Source organism: Rattus rattus, chromosome 9 (genome assembly GCF_011064425.1).
Source record: "Rattus rattus isolate New Zealand chromosome 9, Rrattus_CSIRO_v1, whole genome shotgun sequence".
NCBI classification, from domain to species: domain Eukaryota; kingdom Metazoa; phylum Chordata; class Mammalia; order Rodentia; family Muridae; genus Rattus; species Rattus rattus.
This window is the reverse complement of record NC_046162.1, coordinates 67,470,835-67,492,776: the sequence shown is the minus strand read 5'-3', so window position 1 is coordinate 67,492,776 and position 21,942 is coordinate 67,470,835. Positions and strand designations below refer to the sequence as shown.

Sequence of the window (21,942 nt, the reverse complement as noted above, 5' to 3'; positions counted from 1 at the left end):
ACCAATCTTGGTTTAGGTTTATGATGACAGTCCTCTCTCGTAGAACTGCTCCACTCACAAGCCTCTTCCAGAAAAACAGTGGGAGAATGTGGTATTTGCTTAAGAACCCCAGGTTAAAAAAAAAACAAAACAAAAAACAACAACAACAAAAACCCCAGAAATATGCGACAGCTTTTCCCATTGGTCACTCTCTTCTATCCACGATTTCATAGGACACCCCACCCCAAGAAGTCCTTAGACACTCAGTCGCAGCTGCCACCATCTCCCTCAGTACTATTAATATCATGGCCCTGGCCGGTTCATCATTTCCCTCACAAAGTTCTCCTCAGCAATTCAAAGGATGCTGCGGGGTTAAAACGAAAAGGACGTCGGGCCGCTGCCCCACCAAGCATTCCCTCAGCATCTGCCCAACTTCTTCGGTTTTAACCTCTATCTTTGTTTTGGAAGACCCACAGCCAAGCCCTCCCCGGCTCGGCCTTCCCTCCGGGAAGCACAATGCAGCATGGACCTCCTTCAGCGGTGGGGGCTGTCAGCAAAACGCCGCACTAGTGTAACGCCGAACGCGCCTGAGGAGGTCCCCACGGGCATCCGTGCGCCTCCATCACCCTGAGGCCAACACCACAGCCGAGCATCGCTCGCAAGGCCCCTCCCCTCGCCCCGTGCCGGCAGCCCTGCCGGCGTGCGCGCCCAGGCCGGTGTGATGACGGTGCACCGGGCGCTGAGGCGGCATCCCCCACCCCCACCCCTCGGAGCCCTGCTGACCTCCCCGGCCGGCCTTACCTTGGTCTCCTTCACATGCTGCTTGACGCCCTCCGGGTACCACTGGACGCGCACGTAGCCGCGCCGCAGCGGGCTGGCCCGGCCCTCCTCGTGGCCCGCGCCCCCGGCCTCGGAGCAGCCCGAGCTGCCGCGGCCGTCCTCCTCGCCCTCCGAGTCCGAGTCCTCACCGTGGATGAGGCGCACCAGCCCGAAGTGCACCGAGCCGCGGTAACGGCCCGACACCAGGTCGTGAGAGAACAGCAGGCGCTGCGAGCCCGCTTCGGGGCCGGAGTCGGAGGACAGCCCTGAGGCCGAGTCCGTGGCGGGCGCGGGCGGCGGGGCGGCGGCGGGGGCTGCGGCCGAGGTCGGGGCGGCGGCGGCCTGGGCCTGGGCGGGAGCGGGTGCGGGTGCGGGCGCTGGGATCCGCCATAACTGTCTGCGCGAGTCTCGGGCGGCGGCGGCAGCGACAGCGGCGGCGGTAGCGGCGGCGGCAGCCTAAGGCGCGGGAGGCGGGGCCGGCGGGGGGGGGCCGAGCGCGCTGACGTAGGCCTGCGTGCCGCCGTCGTTAGGGCGCCGGGATGCTGTTGCTAGGAGCCGCCGCCCGGTCGCTAGGGGACGCTGAAGATGCTTGGGGCGGGGGCGGAAGGACTGACGCGGGGCGTGGCAGGGCCGCACGAACGAAGAGGCAGGATCTAGGGCAGGAGGAAGGGTAGTGATCTACTGGAGTAGAGGGGCGGGGACTGTATGCAAAGCTGACTATAACTTGTTTTAAAAAAATTATGCCCCAGTCTGATGTGGTGGCCACGCCTTTAACCCCAGCACTGGGGAGGCAGAGGCAGGCAGGTCTCTGCCTGTCCAGGTTACACAGAGAAACCCTATCTCGAAAAACCAAACAAATTAAAAAAAAAATGCGGTTTAGCGATGGCACATGCGTTTAATCCTAGTACTTGGAAGGAAGAGGCAGGAGGATCTCTGTGAATTCGAGGCCAGCCCTGATTTACAGGACGGCCAGGGCTACAGAGAATCCAAAATAAATAAGAGTAATTTAAATTTAAAATTATGATTTTATATATATGTATATGATGTGTGTGTGTGGCAGAAATGTGCTAAAAGTGGAATACAACTTAGTGGAGTTGTTGGTTCTCTCTTTCCACCTTTGTATGGCCTCTGGAGATTGAACTCAGATCATCAGGCTTATGTGGTCAATGCTTTTCCTATTCAGCCAACTTTTTTCCCCCACTTTTCTATAATAATAATAATAATAATAATAATAATAATAATAATAAATGTATATATATTTTTTGAGGCAGGGTCTTACTGTGTAGCCCTGGCTAGCCTGGACTCTTCTCACTGACCCACCTATGTAAACTCACCATGTAAATCAGGCTGGTCTCAAACTCAATTCTGTCAGCTTCTGCCTCTCAAGTGAGTACTGTAATTCAAGGTATGTGCCCTCACTCCTAGTCAGTCAAGTTTCACCAGCTCCCTTAGCATCCCAGTCAAGATGGTAACCCTGCAGAGTGACAGAGTCTGTGTCCTCTAGGTGCCCACATGTGCCCACACTCATATAAGCAGATATAATCACAGTAAGTTATTTTTAAAAAGGTCAGCTGGGTGTGGTGGTGCCTCCAACATGTGCCTAGAGAACAGTCTAGTTGGGCACACAAAACAAATACTCATTGAATGGCTGAAAAAGCAACTCTTAGGCAGCTTGTAAGCAAGGCTGTAATAGACAGGTATAGAGTAAATAGGTAGAGTCCCAAGCAGAACCTGGAAGGTCGTGACCCCTTAGGAATTGGTCTAGAGGTTGTGATGAGAGCCCAGAGCCAAATGAGAAAGGGCGCCAAGGGGTTGGGGATTTAGCTCAGTGGTAGAGCGCTTGCCTAGGGAAGCGCAAGGCCCTGGGTTCGGTCCCCAGCTCCGAAAAAAAAAAAAAAAAAAAAAAAAAGAACCAAGAGAAAGGGCGTCAAATAAGAAACACCAGTGGTTTGCCTTCAATATAAGAAATAAGAAAAAAAAAAAAAAAACACCAGTGGTTTGCCTTCAAAGACCTTTTGGTGAATCCAGATCTCAGGGAGTCCCTCTATACATAACAAGATGGGGAGTTGGGAGTGGCTACAAGTTAGAACCAGGAGGATCTATGTGGGTTCAAGGCTAGCCTGGTCTACATAGTAAGTTCCAGGGTAGTCTATATAGTAAGATCCTGTCTTCAAAACAAGACAAAACAACAATTAAAAAAAGGGGAGCTGTGATTCCAATTCTTGACTGTTTATTGGTTTCGATGGTTTGAATATGCTTGGCCCAGGGAGTGGCGCTATTAGGCCTTGTTGGAGTAGGTGTGTCACTGTGGGTGTGCGCTTTTTAAAAAAGATTTATTTATTTCATGTATGTGGGTACACTGTCATTGTCTTCAGACACACCAGAAGAGGGCATCGGATCCCATTACAGATGGTTGGGAGCCACCATGTGGTTACTGGGAATTGAACTCAGAACCTCTGGAAAAGCAGTCAATGCCCTTAACTGCTGAGCCATTTCTCCAGCCTGGGTGTGGGCTTTAATACCCTCATCCTAACTGCCTAGAAACCAATCTCCTCCTGTCTGCCTTTGGATGAAGATGTAGAACTCTCAGCTGCTGTACCATGCCTGTCTGGATGCTGCCATGCTCCCACTTTGATGATAATGGACTGAACTTCTGAACCTGTAAGCCAGCCCCAGTTAAATGTTGTCCTTATAAGAGTTGCCTTGGGCATGGTGTCTGTTCACAGCAGTAAAACCCTAACTAAGACAAGGACCAAAGCCCAGGCTGGTCCCCTCCTGCACCATCAGATTTGCTTTTCCTGGAAGGACAACGTGAAGGGCCATAAAACCCAAACTAAGACACCCATGATCTATAAAGACAAGCACTGAGCTTCTCTATTCCTAAAACAAATAGTTTGGGGAGTGAAGGAGTCATGGTGCACATTTGGAAGGACAGCTTTCAGGGCCTGTTCTCTCTCTCCTTCCATCAGTGGGGTTCTGGGGATCAAACTTGGATCATCGGAGTTGAGCACTTACCCTCTGAGCCTTCTTGTCAACCCTTTTCTTTTCTTTTCTTTTCTTTTTTTGGAGCTGGGGACTGAACCCAGGGCCTTGCGCTTGCTAGGCAAGTGCTCTACCACTGAGCTAAATCCCCAACCCCGTCAACCCTTTTCTTAATTAAAAATTTTATTAAATTTGTTCTTTATTTGGTGTGTGTGTGTAAGAGAGAGAGAGAGAGAAAGAGAGAGAGAGAGAGAGAGAGAGAGAGAGAGAGAGAGAGAGAGAGAGAGAGAGAGAGAGATTGATGATTTGGGGGCAGGTGTAGGCCACAGCATTCCTGTAGGAGACATAGGACAATCCGAGAGAGTGAGCCAGTTCCGGTTAACTTCCTCTCACCTGCAGTACTGCAGTGCTGAGATTATGATGTGGAACAGGGCCTGGCATTAGCTCTCCCAGTAACGTTTAATCATTGCCGTAATGCTACAAACCCCCTGCCTAGACTAAACCACAGACTGTTACTCGACTGCCCTATGGTCGGCTCCTCATCACCATTGTTAAATATAAACAGTAATTCTATTAATTTGGTGCGTCACCTTGGTAAGGTCCTAAAGATTTAGATACAATCTCAGACAAAGGGTTTCTAATGGGTTGTTTAAAGGAGATTACGCACACTCGAGATCTGCCCCTAACCTTTCCCAATCATAAGCAGTTTTTCACACATTTCTCTAACACCATCCATGGCAGTTAGTCAGGTGCTTTGTTATTACAGTGCTCGGCACTTCAAAAGGGAAAAGAGGCCGAACCCTGCAGGTTGGATAATCTTTGGGATACTGGGGATATAGAACTACACGGAGGGAAAAATTAACACACGCACAGGGCCTGAAGAGATGACTCAGCAGTTAAGGGCACTGGCTGCTTTTCCAGAGGCGCCGGTTCGATTCTCAGCAACCAGTTGAGAGTTCACAACTCCAGTTCCAGGGGATCTGATGCTGTCTTCTGGCCTCCTCCAGCACTGCACCCTTGTAGTAGCAGACATACACACAGACAAAACACCCATATACATACAGTTAATTAAAACTTAGAGCTAGCATGGTGGAAAACACCTTTAATCCTGGCACCCAGGAGCTGAGCCAAGGCAGATCTCTGTGAGTTTGACACCAGCCTGGTCTACCAATCAAGTTCCAGACCCTGTCTCAAAAACAAGTAAAAATAAATTTACAAAAATTAGGAAAGAACCTGCATAGAGCCAGGTCCATGAGATGCCCTGGAACAAATACTTAAATACAATTAATTTTCGTCTCAGGCAGGTTGTCCATGGACCCAGATTTTGAAAATTCAAGTACACACACACACACACACACACACACACACACACACACACACACACACACACCCTTTGGCTAAAAGCAGAAGGAAAGGTAGGATATGATTTAGAAGCAATGTTGACTCTCAAGTCAGGGCTTCCTCCCCCCTCCCGAGGTAGCATGGTCATAAGTTGATGTTAGTTGGGTGTGGTGGTGCACACTCTTTAACCCCAAGCATTCAGGAGCCAGAGACAGGAGGATCTCTGGGTTTGAGACCAACCTGGTCTACATAGTGGCTTTCAGGACAGCCTGGATTACAGAGATGCCATCTCAAACCAACCAAACAAAAACCAAGCAAACAAAAAGTTAATACAATAAGATCTGGGGATGGGGGGCTGGAGAGGTGGCTCAGTGGTTCAGAGCACCGACTGCTCTTCCAGAGGTCCTGAGTTCAATTCCCAGCAACCACATGGTGGCTCCCAACCATCTGTAATGGGATCCGATGCCCTCTTCTGGTGTGTCTGAGAACAGCAACAGTGTACCCACATACATGAAATAAGTAAATCTTTTAAGGGCTGGGGATGAGGCTTGGATGGCAGAGTGCTTGCCTAGCATGCAGAAAAGCCTGGGTACCATCATCACTGAATAAAACATGGCGGCACACGCCTGTAATCCCAGCAGCCGGGAGGTGCAGGCAGGAGGATCAGAAGTTTGTCTTCAGCTGCACAAGAAGTTGGAGGCAATCCTGAGCTATAGGGATTCCTAAAAACCAAACCAAAACAAACCAAAACAAAAAGCAAACAAAACAAAACAAAACATTGCTAAGAGACAAGTTCTCATTTCCTCACCAAAAAAAATCTGGGCAATTTCACAGCTGTCATAGCAGCCTCTTAAGTACCCTTTCTGGTAGCTGGGTGAACAATCACAGTGCCTCAAAACAAAACCCCATTTCTTCCCACACCCCCATAACCTAACTCAATGCTTATTCCATATGTGTTTTTGTGTTGGCACTGTGCCAGGCTCGTTCACCTACGTCATCACAGGCATTGTTAACCCACCTTACTAACACAAGACCCTAGGTACCCACTGCCTAAGGTGCCTGGCACTGATGGCTTCAAGCACGCCAGGCTCTGACGCTCTGCCAGACCTCCCTCTGAGCAGCTCCTGATGTCAGGGAATTATCCACCTGTCCTTTTGTCCTTAGAGGTAGAAGTGGGGGTGAGGAAGAAGGCTCGTGATGTAGGACAAGGCAGGGCCAAATCTGCGTTTAGCGTTCCAAATCCGAGTGAGAGAGAGCACCGGAGAAATGACTTAGCGGGTAAAACACCAGCCGGACAAGTAGGAGAGCTCTTCTGAGTTTGGATCCCCGGCACTCCTGGCAACGCTGGGAGGGAGTGGTAACCTACCTGTAATGCCAGGGCTCGGGAGGTGGAGAGAGGGTAGCCAGAGCAAGCTGGTTACTAGACTAGCTAAATCAGTGTACGGTGGATTGATGTGGGACCACTGTGTGCGGGGTGGTTTCATGTCCATTTGACACAAAACTAGAATCATCTGAGAGGAGGAAACCTCAATTGAGAAAATGCCTCCATACGATTGGGCTGGAGGCAAGCCTGTAAAGCACTTTCTTAATTAGCGATTGATGGTGGAGGGCCCCACCCATTGTGGGTGGGACCAGCCCATTGTGGGCGGAGCCATCCCTGACCTGGTGGTCCTGGGTTCTATAAGAAAGCAGGCTGAGCAAGTCATGAGGAGTGAGCCTGTAAGTAGGACCCCACCTCATGGCCTCTGCATCAGCTCCTGCCTCCAAGTTCCTGCCCTGTTTGAGTTCCTGTCCTGACTTCCTTTAATGATTTCCATTTGCCGTGGAAACATAAGCCAAATAAACCCTTTCCTCCCCAAGTCGCTCTTGGTCACGTTGTTTCACCACAGCAAAATTAACCCTAACTAAAACGCCCTACCTCAATATGTTAGGGTGGGGAACAATCCCGGAAGACACGACATCCACGCTGCTGGCCTACACATCCATAAGCGAGCAGGTGTACACTCACCCAAACACACCCGTGCGCCCACAAACACGAGCACGCGTTCACACCGACGCACACCACACCACACACAGAATCTCAGTGAGTTTTGCGTCTTACTCCCATGTGCACCTGCGTTTGTTGCTCTGTTAGGAAAGAGCAGTGCCCTGCCTCCCTAATCGTTGAGTAGAACTCCAGGAAGATATGCCCCATTTAGTCCACGGCTTCTGGTAATAATGGCTAATAATAGCTTCACTCGTTGAGGTGTAACTTCGTGCCCAGTTCTATACCCAATGCTTTGCAATAGAGTATCCGGAACCTGTCTGGGCTGGGTGCCTCATGTCTGTCTTGTGTGTTTAAGTCTGGCAGCAGCACGGAAGTTTGCTCATGAGTCACATAGGTGCATACAAAATGATGTGAACTTCCCTTCCGTAAGTTTACTGTGCCCCCAATGCACTCTAGGTATTCAAGCCAGGAAGGGGAAGGACCCTGGTTCCACCCAGTTTGAGTTCTACTGGAACCACAGTAGAGACAGAACCCAGATGCGCTTCCTCTGGTGTCCGGCAGGGGGCGCTCCCAAGAGTGTGCCCCACTACATCTGCAGCGCCTGCGTCTCAGCTCAGGTCCCCTAGGAACTGGCCCTTGGCAGAAAATGTGAGGAAAACAACTCCGAATGGCACAATGCAGGATCTGCAAGGCCGACCTCAAGTGCAGGATACATGAAGTAAAGCAGGCTCCTGTCTGAAAGGTTTGTGGTTCCAGGGACCTGTGTCCTGCCCCAGGCTTAGGCAGATGCCCACGGCAGTTGCAGCACTGGACACTCCAACTGCCGCAGGCCTCAGGCCTGGGGATGAGGTGGGACTGCATGAATCTCCTCCAATCTCACTTGTTAGTGAGTCAGCATGCTTTTAGCCAATGATGTCACCCCACCACCTCTGCCTGCCACCCAGGTCTGTACCTGACCTCAACACTGTCCTCCGCTCTGGGAAGGAGTCTCTCTTTTTATTTTTCAGAGTAAGAGAGGACGTTTGCATGTGTGTGTGCTGTTGCTAAGAATCATCCCATTCTGCATCAGTCTTCTACGTGATTCATTGAGCCAGGGTCTCTCAATCAAACCCAGAGCTTGCCAATGTGTCCAGTTTTGCCAGGCAGCTTGCTCTGAAATCCCTTGTCTCTGCCTTGTGCGGTTAGAATTACAGGTGGACTTCTGTGCACACACAGCATTTACCCGGGGCTCAGGGGGTAAACTTCAGTCCCCGAGCTTGGGTGGCAAACACTTTTAACCAGAATCACCGCCCCAGTCTACTGTTCAAGGTTATCAGTGCCTAGCCTCGTGTGTGAAGCAAGATGGTCGTCATAAGTTTGAGCTTAGCTTAGGCTACAGTGAGGGACCAGGTTCTAGGCCAGCCTGGACTTCGAACACACACACACACACACACACACACACACACACACACACGCACACACACGCATACGCACACACACACACACACACACGCACACACGCCCCATAGGGGACATTAGGAACAACCTTGTTAGCAGATTCTGATCCTCATTCTTGGTGGCATTTGCTGCTGCTGTCTATTGTGCCCTTTGGGTTCTGGAACGTGTCGTGATTGTCCCCACCTCATGACCTCGCCATTCTTCCTGTCAATGGCTCCTCTACAAAGAGTCCACACCCCGAAGCCCAGCAGTCAGCGTAGCCAGCATGCCCTCCCCACCGTGCACCTGTCCTTTTACTTAGGCACATTTCAAGGTTCATCTGCATTCCTCCTGTTCGCTGAGGAGCACCCTGTCATATACATGCACAATTTGGTTAGCCACACGTCCCTGCAAGGGGACATTTGCTATCTTACATTATAAAAAACAACAGGGCTAGAGAGATGGCTCAGCGGTTAAGAGCACTGACTGCTCTTCCAGAGGTCATGAGTTCAAATCCCAGCAACCACATGGTGGCTCACAACCATCTGTAATGAGATCCGATTCGATGCACTCCTCTGGTGTGTCTGAAGCCAGCGACAGTGTACTTGTCATATATAAAATGAATAAATAAAATCTTTAAAAAAACCCAACTTTATTACTCATGGCAGTTTTTATGTAGGTGACAGCAAACCTGATTAGAAAGTACTCAGATTCTCCCTCCTCGCCTCCCCATAATCTTCTTCAGGACATCATCCCACACCAGAATGGCCCATTTGTTATGATCCTCAAACAGGGACGCACCATCGTACAGTGTTAGCGTTCACTCTTCTTGTTACACCTTCGATGGGTCTGGATACATACAGAAAGGAATTACGATATTACATGAGTCTCCTGTCCCTAGATATCCTCTGTGCTCTGAGGCATCAACTTTTAAAGGACAGACAGGAGAGGAATCTGACAGGAGAGGAATCTGGGCTGGGATATAGCTCAGTGGTAGATGGCTTCTTGCCTACCAGGCTTGAGGTCTTTGGTTTTAATTCCCAGCAGGAGGTGGGGAGCAGAGGAAGGGTGAAAAAAAAAATGGAAGGAAGGAAGGAAGGAGGCTGGAATGACAGACAAGCAGTGAGAAAGAACCAGAAGAGTGTGAAGTTGCAAGGGAGAGATGTGGTTAGTGTTGCCTAAGGCCCTGCAGACTCGAGTGCCCTGTGTACTTTCAAAGACATCCTGGTTGGAGGAGCTGCTTTTACAGTCCTACCCTACAGTGTTTCTCACTGTGAGAACTGGGCAGGGTCCTTTTGGATTTAACCACTGAGGAGTGGTTTGAGGATAGCCAAAGGTGTGTCGGTCCATGGTTTGGGGATGGCGGGAGGTGTCGGTCTGCTCTCCACTGCTATAACGAGTGCCTCACTCATTCTGGCTATTTCACAAGAGACTGCACCCCTGGAGGATGAAAAGCTTAAGATCCCAGAGCCCCCCTGTGTACTAAGTTCTGGAAGGGCCTTGTGACATATGATATCACATGATGGTGGGAGCATGTGTGTGAAAAGGTATCCCATGTCAAGAGAGCAAGCCAGAGAGATCCTGCCAGACACGCTCTTTACAACAAAACCCTCTCGACAGAAATAACCAGGGCCCCAGGAGAATCACACCAGCGCCCTTTGAAAGCAGTGTGCTTCATTACTGTTCACAGGGACACAGCCCTTAAGGGGTCCACACCCCCTCCTCAGTACACTACTCCTGAGGGACCCACTCTAAACTCATCCCAGCCACCTGATCGCAGGTTGAGGCTGAGAGAGGAGGCATCGAGAACAAAGACTCGGGGCTTACATCCACGTTGTGCTTCGCTATTCAGATGGCGCTTTCCCCCTCCATTCCCCTGAGCCCAGGCAGGAGGTCAGCACTCTGCTCTAATCAGCAGAGCAGACACAAACAGACGCCATTACCAGGGAGGGGTGGCCTCCCCAGGGGAAAGCAGGGGACGGGTGTTTTGAAATGGCTCCATCTCTGTGACATTCTGCTTTTCTCCAGGGATTCTTTTTTGCAGAGTGTGTGTGTGTGTGTGTGTGTGTGTGTGTGTGTGTGTGTGTGTGTGTGTGTGTGTGATTCCCCCTTGCTCCATCCTTAGTGAGCCTTAGTGAGCCTACTGGCCAGTGGGGGCTGAGGGACTCACTCCTCACAAGGAAGACAGACAGGTGCAACACTACCGGGCCCAGAAGGCTGTGGAGGGATCAGAGCTAACAGTGATTCTCAGCTCTGGTGAGCGGTGAGCGTTGGTGGCAGGGGACTGCCCTCAGCTTCTCACATCCTGTTCTAGAATGCTAAGGTCAGAGGAGTCTCTAGGGGTAACCCAGGTGTTGGATTATCCCCACTCCACCCCCCCCCTACCTCCCCCCCACCCCGCAGGGTTTCTCTGTGTAGCCCTGGCTATCCTGGAACTTACTCTGTAGACCAGGCTGGCCTCAAACTCAAAGAGTGTTGAGATTAAAGGTAAGCACCACCACCACCACCTGACTGCTCCCCCCCCCCACTGGAGCTGAGGACCGAACCCAGGGCCTTGTGCTTGCTAGGCAAGCGCTCTACCACTGAGCTAAATCCCCAACCCCACCTAACTGCTTTTTTAACATTATTTTTACTTTACGTGTTTGGGTGTTTTGCCTGCATGTGCGGTCTGTGTGCCACATTGCATGTCTGGTGCCCACAGAGGCCAGAAGAGGCTGATGGATCCCCTTGAACTGGAGTTATACATAGTCGTGAGTCACTAAATGAGTGCTGGAATTGAACCCAGGTCCCAGCTTTCGGTCATGGCGTTTGTCACAGAGGCAGAAAGCAAACTGGAGCTGGGGCTTTTATTCAACAGATTGTTCATCCTGGAGAGACGGCTCAGTGGTTAAGAGCACCATGTGTGCGCATGTGTGCGCGCGTGTGTGTGCATGTGTATATGTGTGTGTGCATGTGTATATGTGTGTGTGCGCGTGTGTATATGTGTATGTGTGTGTGCATGTGTGTGTGTGTGCGTGCGTGTGCTTGTGTGTGTGTGCTTGTGTGTGTGTATTCACATGTTCATCCTCTCAGTTCTGTTCTCCTAAAGAACCCTGACTACCATGCTGCCCTTGCAGAGGACCTGAGTTTGGTTCCCAGCTTCCACATTGGGTGACTCTCCACCACTTGCAGCTCCATGTCTAGGGGATGGTGGACACACTCCCGCCCTAAGCAAGCAACCTCACTCCCGTGCCGCCCTGCCCCTGTTCACACACAGACACACGTAATTTAAAAAAACAATAAAAACAAATAAAACGACTGAATTTCGTTGTTGCTGTCGCTTACTTGACATTTACACGTCAGCGGCCACTTGTATTTTCCAAATCTGCTAACTCTGGAAGTCCTACAAGGTGGGCAGTGTTTAGAAGACAGATATAGGAAGATCCAAAATTCAAGGCCAAAGTTCAGTACAAAAGACAGGAGTGGGGGCTGGAGAGGTGGCTCAGTGGTTAAGAGCACTGACTGCTCTTCCATGGGTCCTGAGTTTAAATCCCAGCAACCACATGGTGGCTTACAACCATCTGTAATGGGATCTGATGCCCTCTTCTGTCTGGTGTGTCTGAAGACAGCGACGGTATACTCATATACATGAAATAAATAAATCTTTAAAAAAAAAAAAAAAAAAAAAAAGACAGGAAGGGGACCAGGTGCGGTGGTGCGTGCGTTTAATTCCAGCAAACCCTATCTCAAAACCAAACCAAACCAAACCAGACACCAAGCCAGGCGTGGCAACATACACCTGTAATCCTATTCCGGACCGGAAGCAGATCTCACTGAGCGCCACCAACAATGGTGTTCAGGCGCTTCGTGGAGGTTGGCCGAGTGGCCTACATCTCCTTTGGGCCCCATGCTGGAAAGCTGGTCGCAATTGTAGATGTTATTGATCAAAACAGGGCTTTAGGGGATGGAGATGGCTCAGTGGTGAGAGGCAGGCCTGCCTTCAAATGCTTGAGTTCAATTCCCTTCAATCCACATGGTGGCCCACAACCATCTGTAATGGGATCCGTATGCCCTCTTCTGGTGTCTGAAGACAGGCAGTGACATACATAAAATAATAAATCATTCCTTATTTAAAAAAAAAAACAGAAAAAAGCAAAAAAGGACAGATTTTGAGTGGATGGACCCTGTCGGGTGAAGGCAAAGAAAATGAGGAACAAATAATGCAGCTGAATTGACTTCATCCCAGAGAGCTTCCCACACAGCTTCTCCTGAAAATGCATGGAAAGCTTGGGCTAAGGCAGACATCAATACAAAGTGGGCCGCAGCACGATGGGCCAAGAAAATTGATGCCAGAGAAAGGAAACAGGACAGATTTTGATCAGTTCAAAGTCATGAAGGCAAAGAAAATGAGGAACAGAATAATCAAGACTGAAAGAAGAAACTCCAGAGAGCTGCTCTCCTGAAAGACCTCCCAAAAAGGCACGCTGTTGCTAAGGACAGCGGCTGCAGCAAAGCAAAGCCAAGGTCCCAGCCGGGGAAGGAAACAGGTGGCCAGAGGCTTTTTGCACAGAAGGTTGCAGGCCGCAGGCCCCCTGCTAAAGGTCAGAAGGGTCAAAGACCCGGGCCCAGAAGGCACCTGCTCCAAGGACGGCCGGCAAGAAAGCATGAGGAGGCTACAAAAAGAATAAAGGTTCTTTTTGACTAAAAAAAAAAAAATTCAAAATCATCCTCGGCCACAGCGCAAGTTTGAGTCCAGTCTAGACTACAGAAGCCCCACCTTCAGGAGCCAAGTGAGCGGGCTGGTGGTGGTGCACACCTCACACCTTTATGCCCAGCAGTTGGGAGGCTGAGTCAGGTGGATCTCTGAGTTGGAGGCCAGTATGGTCTACATGGTGAGTTCTAGGACAGCCAGGGAAGAAAAAGGAGGAGGGGAAGAAGGAGGGGGGAAGGAGGGGGAGGAGGAGGGTGAGGAGGAAGAGGAGGAGAAACCAAATAACGATGGAGAAAGTTGGCTTTCTATCTGAAGATGACTTTAATGGTTCAGAGCACGGAGGACCTGGGTTCAGTTCCCAACACCCTCACTAAGGCTCACAACTGCCCGTAACTCCGATCCCAGGGGGTGGGGTGCTTTCTCCTGGCCTCCGAGAAACCAGGCACACATGTGCAGCATTTACACAGTGCAGGCAACACACTCATACACCTCAAAAATTTAATCTGAATTAAAAACCAACAGCAACCATCTGGCAGTCCTCCGCAAAAGCTGAGGTGAGGCCAATGTAATCATGGCCTCTAGAGAGGAGGAGCCTCCAGGGGCGGGTGTTCTGACAGGTCTCAGTGACGTCTCATTCCACATGGTTGGGAGTAGGAATGTCCCTCTGGATACTGGGGACACCCTGATCTGATCTTTGTTGCCATAAACTTGGGAAGCTTTCCTCTCTCCCATTCTCTCTCTCTCTCTCTCTCTCTCTCTCTCTCTCTCTCTCTCTCTCCTCTCCTCTCCCCCCACCCCATCTCTGTCTCTGTCAGCAGTTGTAACTAAGACTGCCCTTACACTCACTGTGTAACTCAGCATGACCTATGAACTCCCGACCCTGTCTTCCCCTCCCACGTGCTGGGACCCAGGTCTGCGCTACCACAGCAGACATGCAGTGCTGGGCTAGGTAAGCATCGGATCGGATCCATGTGCCCATGCCTGTAGTGTGTTTTCTTCCTATTGGCCAGAAGAGACAGACCCTAGCCATCACCTCCTTTCCCCTCCGTTTCCCTCTCTTGCCTGGTGCAGGCCAGGATCCTCTGGGTTACCAGGTAGGTTACCATGACTAATATATTGCCCTTCCCTGTTTTCAGGGGTTCACTGTGTTTAGAGGTGTTTTCCAGAAGGTACCTGGCCACCAGGACAGTCAAGGGAAAGGAATGCAGACTCACCATGGAACTGTGGGCATCAACACAAGTTTGCGGTTGGACACCAGGGGTGCAATGGAGCCGGTGACAAGGGAGGGACAATCTTGGCAAACTCTGGATGTTGGCAGTATGGGGTGCCTAGCTGAGATTCTCAGTATGCCCCCCCCCAACCAGGCCCAAGGGCTGGCTTTTTGTACTAGCTTTTTTTTTTTTTTTTTTTTTTTTTTTTTTTTTGAGCTGTGGACTGAACTCAGGGCCTTGCGCTTGCTAGGCGTAGCGCTCTACCACTGAGCTAAACCCCAACCCAAGAGCTGGCTTTTTGATCAGCCATGAGAAGTCCATTGAGGGGCTCCTGCAGAGGAAAAATGAAAGTGTCCAGGGAGCATACAGTTAAGGGGAGCAGGACCCCACAGATAGCGACTCTGTGTGTGTGTGTGTGTGTGTGTGTGTGTGTGTGTGTGTGTGTGTGTGTGTGTGTACCGGCCCTGGTCTTCCAAGGATCAGAGTTGGAACTGCACCTCTCTCTCTCTGAGGATCACTGGTCGTAGCAGGTGCACCCTCTGCTGGCGGCTTCAGGGAATGCTCCTCCTGGCTCAGTGCCTTGAGCTGGCAAGGACAGCTAATTCAGAGCCACACGGTGTGGAGCAGGGAAGCATATGGTAAGATGAGCTGACCGGAAGAGCTGAGGGAGGCAGGATGAAGTGTGAGTGGGAAGGGAAGGGGAAAAACAGAAGTGCGTGAGGGACAGAGAGATTGCAGGTGCTGAAGGCCCCAGGGCTGGCATGGTTGGAGCCCCGTTGAGCATAACATACGTGGAGACGGCTGCATGAGTTAGCACTGTCCGACTGAATAGTTACCTTGCCAGTGTCCCTGAGGCCTTCACCTGGGCATCCAGAAGCTGGGTCCTAACATCTGAACTGGATGTTGAACTAGAAACCACCATGTGTTTCTCAGCTCCTGTCACCGCTGTGTTGGTCTCCTTCTGGGGGCTGCATGATGCACCCCCCTTCACACACCCACGGTGACATTTTATATAGACCCATAGTTCTCTCTTCGGTTGATGGTATTGAGGTTTTTCTGCTCCGGAGACTGTGAAAACTGTTTCTAGAGACCTTCCTGCTCTCCTGGTACCTGACTGGGGTCCCTCAAGTAATGGAGCTGAGCCTCAGTTTCCTCCTCTGTAAAATGGACAGCTGCACTCACCTGACAGGTACCCTGTGGGTTGTAGAAGCTGCCTCCCTAGGTATGCGGCTGTAAGTGATAGGTTTCCTGACCAGGAAGGACCCTCAGAGGCATGGGCAAACTGACCTCTGAGGGACAGAAGGTGGTGACTGGTCCCCAGCCAGCTGGAGACAGAGCAGGGATTACAGTTAGACCCCAGGCTTAGCCCATGCTCTCCCTATAGCCTGAGATGGCTACTAGTAATTCTTCCTACGTCCTCAGTACCACCGATGACGCCAGCCCTCAGCAGGATTGGGTCAGGGCCTGACTGCCAAGGCCTGCTGGCATCATACTGCCTGGGTTAACATGGGAGGCAGGGCCAGGGGGATTAGAATCTCTGAGCCATCACATGCTGTCAGGGGGAATGTGGGCTACAGCTTCCTCGCAGGCAGGAGTCTCAGGTTCTCCTCGTTCCTGCACCCAGTAACAGCCCCAGGGTGACCAGCTCTGTGGTGGGGACACCTGGACTCCTTCTTACAGTTCTGGTAAGTGGGCCCCATCCCTGGCTCCTGTATGTATGTATGTATGTATGTATGTATGTATGTATGCATGTATTTGTGTATATATGTATGTGTATGCACATGTGTATGCATGCATGTATATATATGTGTATGTATTAGTGTATGTATATGTATGTGTGTATATGTGTATATGTATGCATATGTGTTTATGTATATGTGTATGCATGTATGTGTGTATGCATGTATTTGTGTATACACATGTGTATGTGTGCATGTATATATATATGTGAATGTATTAGTGTATATATATGTATGTGTATATATGTATGCATATATGTGTTTATGTATACGTGTGTGTGTGTGTGTGTGCGTGTGTGTGTGTGTGTGTGTGTGTGTGAGTGGAGACCAGACGTTAGCTTTGGGTGTCATTCTCTGGGAACTGCAGGAACTGTCTACTTCATCTCTTGGGGCAAGGTCTCTCACTGGTCTGAAGCTCACTAAGTGGGCTGGGTTGGCTAGGGGGGCCAGCGAGCCCCAGGGATTTGCCCAACCCTGTGTCTCAGGCCCCAGGACGCAGATGCTGGGTGATGGGAGCTGGTTTTTCACGTTCCGAGGCTCATGCTTAGGTCCTCGTGCTTGAACCATCGCCGTCGCCCATTTAAAAAGATTCCTTTCCAGTCACTTTATGTGCACGTGCGGTGCACACATGTGGAAGCCAGAGGACTTCTGTGGGAGTCTGCTCTCTCCTTTTATCATGTGGGTCCCTTGGGTTCTCAGGCTTGGTAGAAAGTCGCTTTACCTGCTGAGCGGCCTCACCTGAACTCCTCAGCCCCTTTCGAAGGCTGAGGGATGGAAGACATACTCTAAGGATCACCGCTTTTTAGGGTGTCCTAAGAAAGAGGCTATTGCATTGCCACGTTCTATGTGCCTAAGCTGACGGGACAGGCACGTCACCCTGAGTGTCCTCCAAACCTGACCCTCCTGACGTCAGACTCTCCAGCCTTAGGCTCTTTAACCGTCTTATTCCCCCATCTCCACAGCATGACCTAGTCTGACGTCAGGGCTCACATTAATTAAAGAGCTTTTTCTCCTGGTCTGAGACAATGTAAAAAGCTCTCAGCCCGGGGGAGGATAGATGGCCCAGAGAGTAACAGCGTGTCTGAGTTCCGCTTCCGCCCTGAGCTCAGTTCCCAGCACCCACAGTGGGGAGCTCACAACCCACCTGGAGCTCCAGCTCCAGGAGATGCATCGCCTCCGGGCTCTGGAGGCTCATGCACGCAGCTACACACAGCTACACAGGCACATACATTTCCTTCAAAAAACGAAAACTGGACAAAAACTCTTGGCCATACTGTCTCACTCAGAAGACAAGAAGTCTCTCTCTGGGTGAGGCAAGTCACAGGACTGGCAGTAGCTGCATGACTGGTGGTATGGCGGGGTTGGCGGGGACGGGGAGCTGGGAGCCTGCCCACCCCATAGACTCAGAAGAAGAGGCTACAGGTTCATGCTCCTTGCTCTACTGCGGTCTTGGGGTATGATGCCCACATATGATTATGGTGCTCACAGTCTCCCAAGGCTGGAGGACACGTAGAGTCTGGAGCTTTGACCAATTGCTTGAAGGGACCTCTAGCTCATGAGTGACAGCGAGGAAATCACGCGAACATCGCGAGCTCCTGTAATTGGCCTTGAGGTCCAGGCACCTGGGGACTGGCTCTACCCCAAGAGACGCCTGACATGCATTCTCGCAATGGAGGCCAGACTCTCTCTATTCTCTGACAGGTGCTAAGGGACCACTTCTGAAGCTGGGGAACCCCAGGGAGGGGTCAGTGGCCAGATACCCATGTTGAGCATCCACCCCCTGAAACCTGAGGCCCTGCATCTGCCTCTTGGGACCTCAGAGTTCCTAGGCTGCCAGCGGCGCCACACACTCCCTGCCAGTGAGTTCCGCTGCCTCACGCCGGAGGATGCCACCAGTGCGTTTGAGATTGAGCGCGAAGGTGAGTGGCGGCTGGGTGGGTGCTCTGAGCCAGTGTCACCTTCCCAGGCTTCCCAAGGGGTCAAATTTGAGCTCTGTCTGTCTGTCTCTCTGTCTGTCTCTCTCTCACACACATACACACACAGATACACACACACAGAAACACACACACAGATACACACACATACACACACACAGATACACACACATATACACACACACAGAGACACACACAGAGAAATACACGCACACAGAAACACACACACAGAAATACAAGCACACAGACACACACACAGAGACACACACACAGATACACACACACAAATACACGCACACAGAAACACACACACAGAAATACAGAGCACACAGACACACACACAGAGACACACACACACACACATACCACAGACACACACACATACACAGACACACACACAGAGACACACACACAGAGACACACACACACATACAGATACACACACAGAGACACACACACAGATACACATACACACACAGATACACACACGCACAGAGATATACACACACAAAAACACACACACAGAGACACACACACAGATACACACACACAGATATACACACAGATACATACACAGATACACATACACACATACACACATACACACACAGATACACACACACAAACACACACACAGACACACGCACGCACGCACGCACGCTCGCACGCACACAGAGCGTGTGTGAGGAGAGAAGGGGGAGGGGGGTGTGCTCTAGAGTAGGAAGCAACAGCCCAGAGTCACACGTCTTCCTAGATGGGTGGGGCGGGGATGAGCTGAGTGACCGCGTGTGTGCACAAACAACAGGCAAGCACACAGCAAGCGGCCATTCACCCTTGCCTTCTGCTGCAGCCTTTATCTCGGTCTCGGGTACCTGCCCCCTCCACTTGGATGAGATCCGGCACTTCCTCACCCTGTGTCCAGAGCTGTCACTGGGCTGGTTCGAGGAGGGCTGTCTTGTGGCCTTCATCATCGGTTCACTTTGGGACAAGGAGAGACTTACTCAGGTGAGGGCAGGGTGAGCTCCTCAGAGGTGGGAGTCTCCTTCAGAAGCAAAGCGTGAGTCCAAGCAGCAGGACCCCTCCCAAGGGAAGAGCCCTGTGCCCAACCCTTTAGAGCAGCAGTTCCCAACCTTCCTATCGCTGCAGCCCTTTAATACAGTTCTTCATGTTGTGGTGACCCCCAACCATAAAATCATTTTCACTGCTACTTCGTAACCGTAATTTTGCTCTTGTTATAAATTGTAATGTAAATATCTGTGTTTTCTGACGGTCTTGGGCGCGACCCTTACGAAACAGTCGTTTGACCTCCATAGGGGTCACAACCCCACAGGTTGAGAATTGCTGCTTCAGGGTCTCAAACTGAAGGGAGCCCTGGATACTCCCGGTACTCAGGACACCCTTCCTGTTGGTCTGGTTGGATTTGGAAGAGCAGGTATCAGCAGAAGTAACCCAGACATCTGTCCCTTGCTCACCCCCAGGAGTCGCTGACACTACACAGGCCCGGAGGCCGCACGGCCCACCTGCACGTACTGGCTGTGCACCGAACCTTCCGGCAGCAGGGCAAGGGCTCCGTCCTGCTGTGGCGATACCTTCACCACCTGGGGAGTCAGCCGGCCGTGCGCCGGGCTGTGCTCATGTGCGAGAACGCCCTGGTGCCCTTCTATGAGAAATTTGGCTTCCAGGCCATGGGCCCGTGCGCCATCACCATGGGATCTCTCACCTTCACTGAGCTGCAGTGTTCCTTACGGTGCCACACCTTCCTGAGGAGGAACAGTGGCTGCTGACCCAAGCTGCACACTTGGCCATGGCGAGGGTGGGAGTGACAAGCTTGGGGGCTCCTGTCCACTTCCCAGGTCACATCCTTCTCTGCCCAACTAGAGCTGGCTAGCATGAAGGGAGACAGCAGTTCCCAAGTGGAGTAGAGAGGTAAGGGTCAATAAAGAGGACAGGAGATGGCGTCCCTTCAGCACAGGCTGCTGTCTGTCCCCAGTGGACCGCTTGCCTTCTGAACTGTGCACAAAGGCAAGACCAGGACGTGGAAACGAGAGCAGCGGGAGGTTTGTCCCCACACTTCCTCCTCTGCCTGCTCTGTTTCTGGGCTCCAGTGCGGTGCCCTGGTTCTTGGGAGCCTCACTCTAGGCCAGGCTGACATCCCTTCCTAGCTCCTAAGTCTGGGAATGAGGGGCAGCCAGGAGCGGGGGACTTGTGAATGGTGGCATCATTGGGGTACGGACATGACACAGGGCCACACCAAACTACACTCAGGCACCCATGTGCTGGCCCACCTGCCTCCCTAGTTCCCCTTCTATCCTGGTCCCCCCACCAGCCCCAGTACTGACACTAATAAAGCAGCTATGTTCCCAGTGGCTGAGGCTTGTGGGTGTGTGCAGGGTCTTCTTTGAGCTGACTGGGGCAAACGCCTGGCCTCCTTCCCACTGGACCACCTCTGCCACAGGAGGCCATCCCTGCTGCTGGTCAGCCCCTGATGGCCCCCAAGGCAGGGGCAGAGCAGCTGGGGTTGAGGTCTCAGGGCTCTCTATGTAACCCAGTGCTCCCAGGGTCCTCGGGGGCTCCGTTGTGATCTCCATCTGGTTTCTGGTTCAACTAAACGACAGAGATCCCAAGTTTTCCAGTCTGCTTCAGTCTCATGGCTGCTCTGTGATAGCCACAGGTTTAAACTGTCTTGGCCACGCAATGGTGGCACAACTTTAATCCCAGCATCTAGGAGGCAGAGGTAGGCAGATCTCTTAAGTTCTAGGCCAGCCAGGGGTACACAAAGAAACCCTATCTCTGAAAAAATTTTCTTCTTTTTTTTTCCTTTGAGAAAGGGACTCACTCTGTAGCTCAGGCTGGCCTTGAACTCAGTGCTCCGTCTGCCCCTGCCTCTCAAATACTGGAGTTAAAGGCATGTGCCACAACTCCTTTGCTTTTAAACTTAAAAAACATTTTAAGGGTTGGGGTTTAGCTCAGTGGTAGAGCGCTTGCCTAGCAAGCGCAAGGCCCTGGGTTCGGTCCCCAGCTCGAAAAAAAAAAAAAAAAAAAAAAAAAAAAAAAAAAAAAAAAAGAAAAAAAAAAATTTTTTAAAATTATGTCTGTACCAGACATCCACGCAGGTGCCCGTGGAGGCCAGGTGGAGCTGCGTCCCCTGGATCTGTAATACAGGTGGTCGCCAACTGCCACACGAGCCCAAGGAGCCGAACCCAGGTCCTCTGAAAGAACAGAGCTTCAGTCCCTTCAGTCCCTGTGTGGCTTTTGATTGGTTAAGTCTTTGTCTATTTTTTGAGACAAGGTTTTTCTATGTAGCCCTGGCTGACCTGGAATTTTCTCTGTAGACAAGGCTGGCCTCAATTTCAGAGATTTGCCTGCTTCTGCCTCCCTAGTGCTGGGATTAAAGGCATGTATCACCACCTAGCCCAAATTTTTTAATATTGATTTTTTTAAAAAGATTTATCTATTTTATGTATATGAGTGTACTGTTGCTGTCTTCAGACACACCAGAAGAGGGCATCAGATCCCATTACAGATGGCTATGAGCCACCATGTGGTTGCTGGGATTTGAACTCAGGACCTCTGGAAGAGCAGCCAGTGCTCTTAACCGCTGAGCCATCTCTCCAGCCCCTTAATATTCATTTTTATTTATGTGTGTGTGTTGGGGGGGATGGGTGCTCACAGAGGCTAGAAGACAACATCAGATCCCCTAGAGCTGGAGTTACAGTAGCTGTGAGTCACCTGACACGGTGTTAGGAACTGAACCCAGGTTCTCTATGAAGACAGGAAGTGACATCATCCACCTCTGCAGCCCCAAGTTCTAACCTTTCCTTCCCCTGGAGGTCTGAGGCTAAAA

At 51.1% G+C, this 21,942-nt stretch overlaps 2 protein-coding genes and 1 pseudogene across 2 annotated transcripts in view; 2 read left to right on the top strand and 1 right to left on the bottom strand.

The window, feature by feature from the left end:
* Ube2o (ubiquitin conjugating enzyme E2 O) overlaps positions 1–3,326 on the bottom strand; it is a 50,778-nt gene extending 47,452 nt beyond the window's left edge. Inside the window, exons 1-2 of the mRNA XM_032914199.1 lie at positions 3,321–3,326; positions 781–1,254 (exon numbers count right to left, since the gene is read on the bottom strand). Coding sequence (XP_032770090.1) covers positions 781–1,254; positions 3,321–3,326 — 480 coding nt within the window. The remainder of the gene's footprint in view (positions 1–780; positions 1,255–3,320) is intronic.
* Positions 3,327–12,352: 9,026 nt separating this feature from the next.
* Positions 12,353–13,171, top strand: LOC116910243 (annotated as a pseudogene).
* Positions 13,172–15,868: 2,697 nt separating this feature from the next.
* Aanat (aralkylamine N-acetyltransferase) lies at positions 15,869–20,464 on the top strand. The gene is made up of 4 exons (XM_032913356.1): positions 15,869–16,110; positions 17,866–18,083; positions 18,949–19,103; positions 19,577–20,464. The coding sequence occupies exons 2-4, from the start codon at positions 17,927–17,929 to the stop codon at positions 19,880–19,882; spliced, it is 618 nt and encodes a 205-aa protein (XP_032769247.1). The 5' UTR covers positions 15,869–16,110; positions 17,866–17,926; the 3' UTR covers positions 19,883–20,464.
* The last annotated feature ends 1,478 nt before the right edge of the window (positions 20,465–21,942 follow it).

Bases quoted from the DNA above. Each gene is read 5' to 3' on its own strand.
- Aanat (XM_032913356.1), top strand. From the start codon at position 17,927: ATGTTGAGCATCCACCCCCTGAAACCTGAGGCCCTGCATCTGCCTCTT. The intron at 18,084-18,948 runs GTGAGTGGCGGC...CTTCTGCTGCAG, and splicing joins GTTTGAGATTGAGCGCGAAG to CCTTTATCTCGGTCTCGGGT. The intron at 19,104-19,576 runs GTGAGGGCAGGG...GCTCACCCCCAG, and splicing joins ACAAGGAGAGACTTACTCAG to GAGTCGCTGACACTACACAG.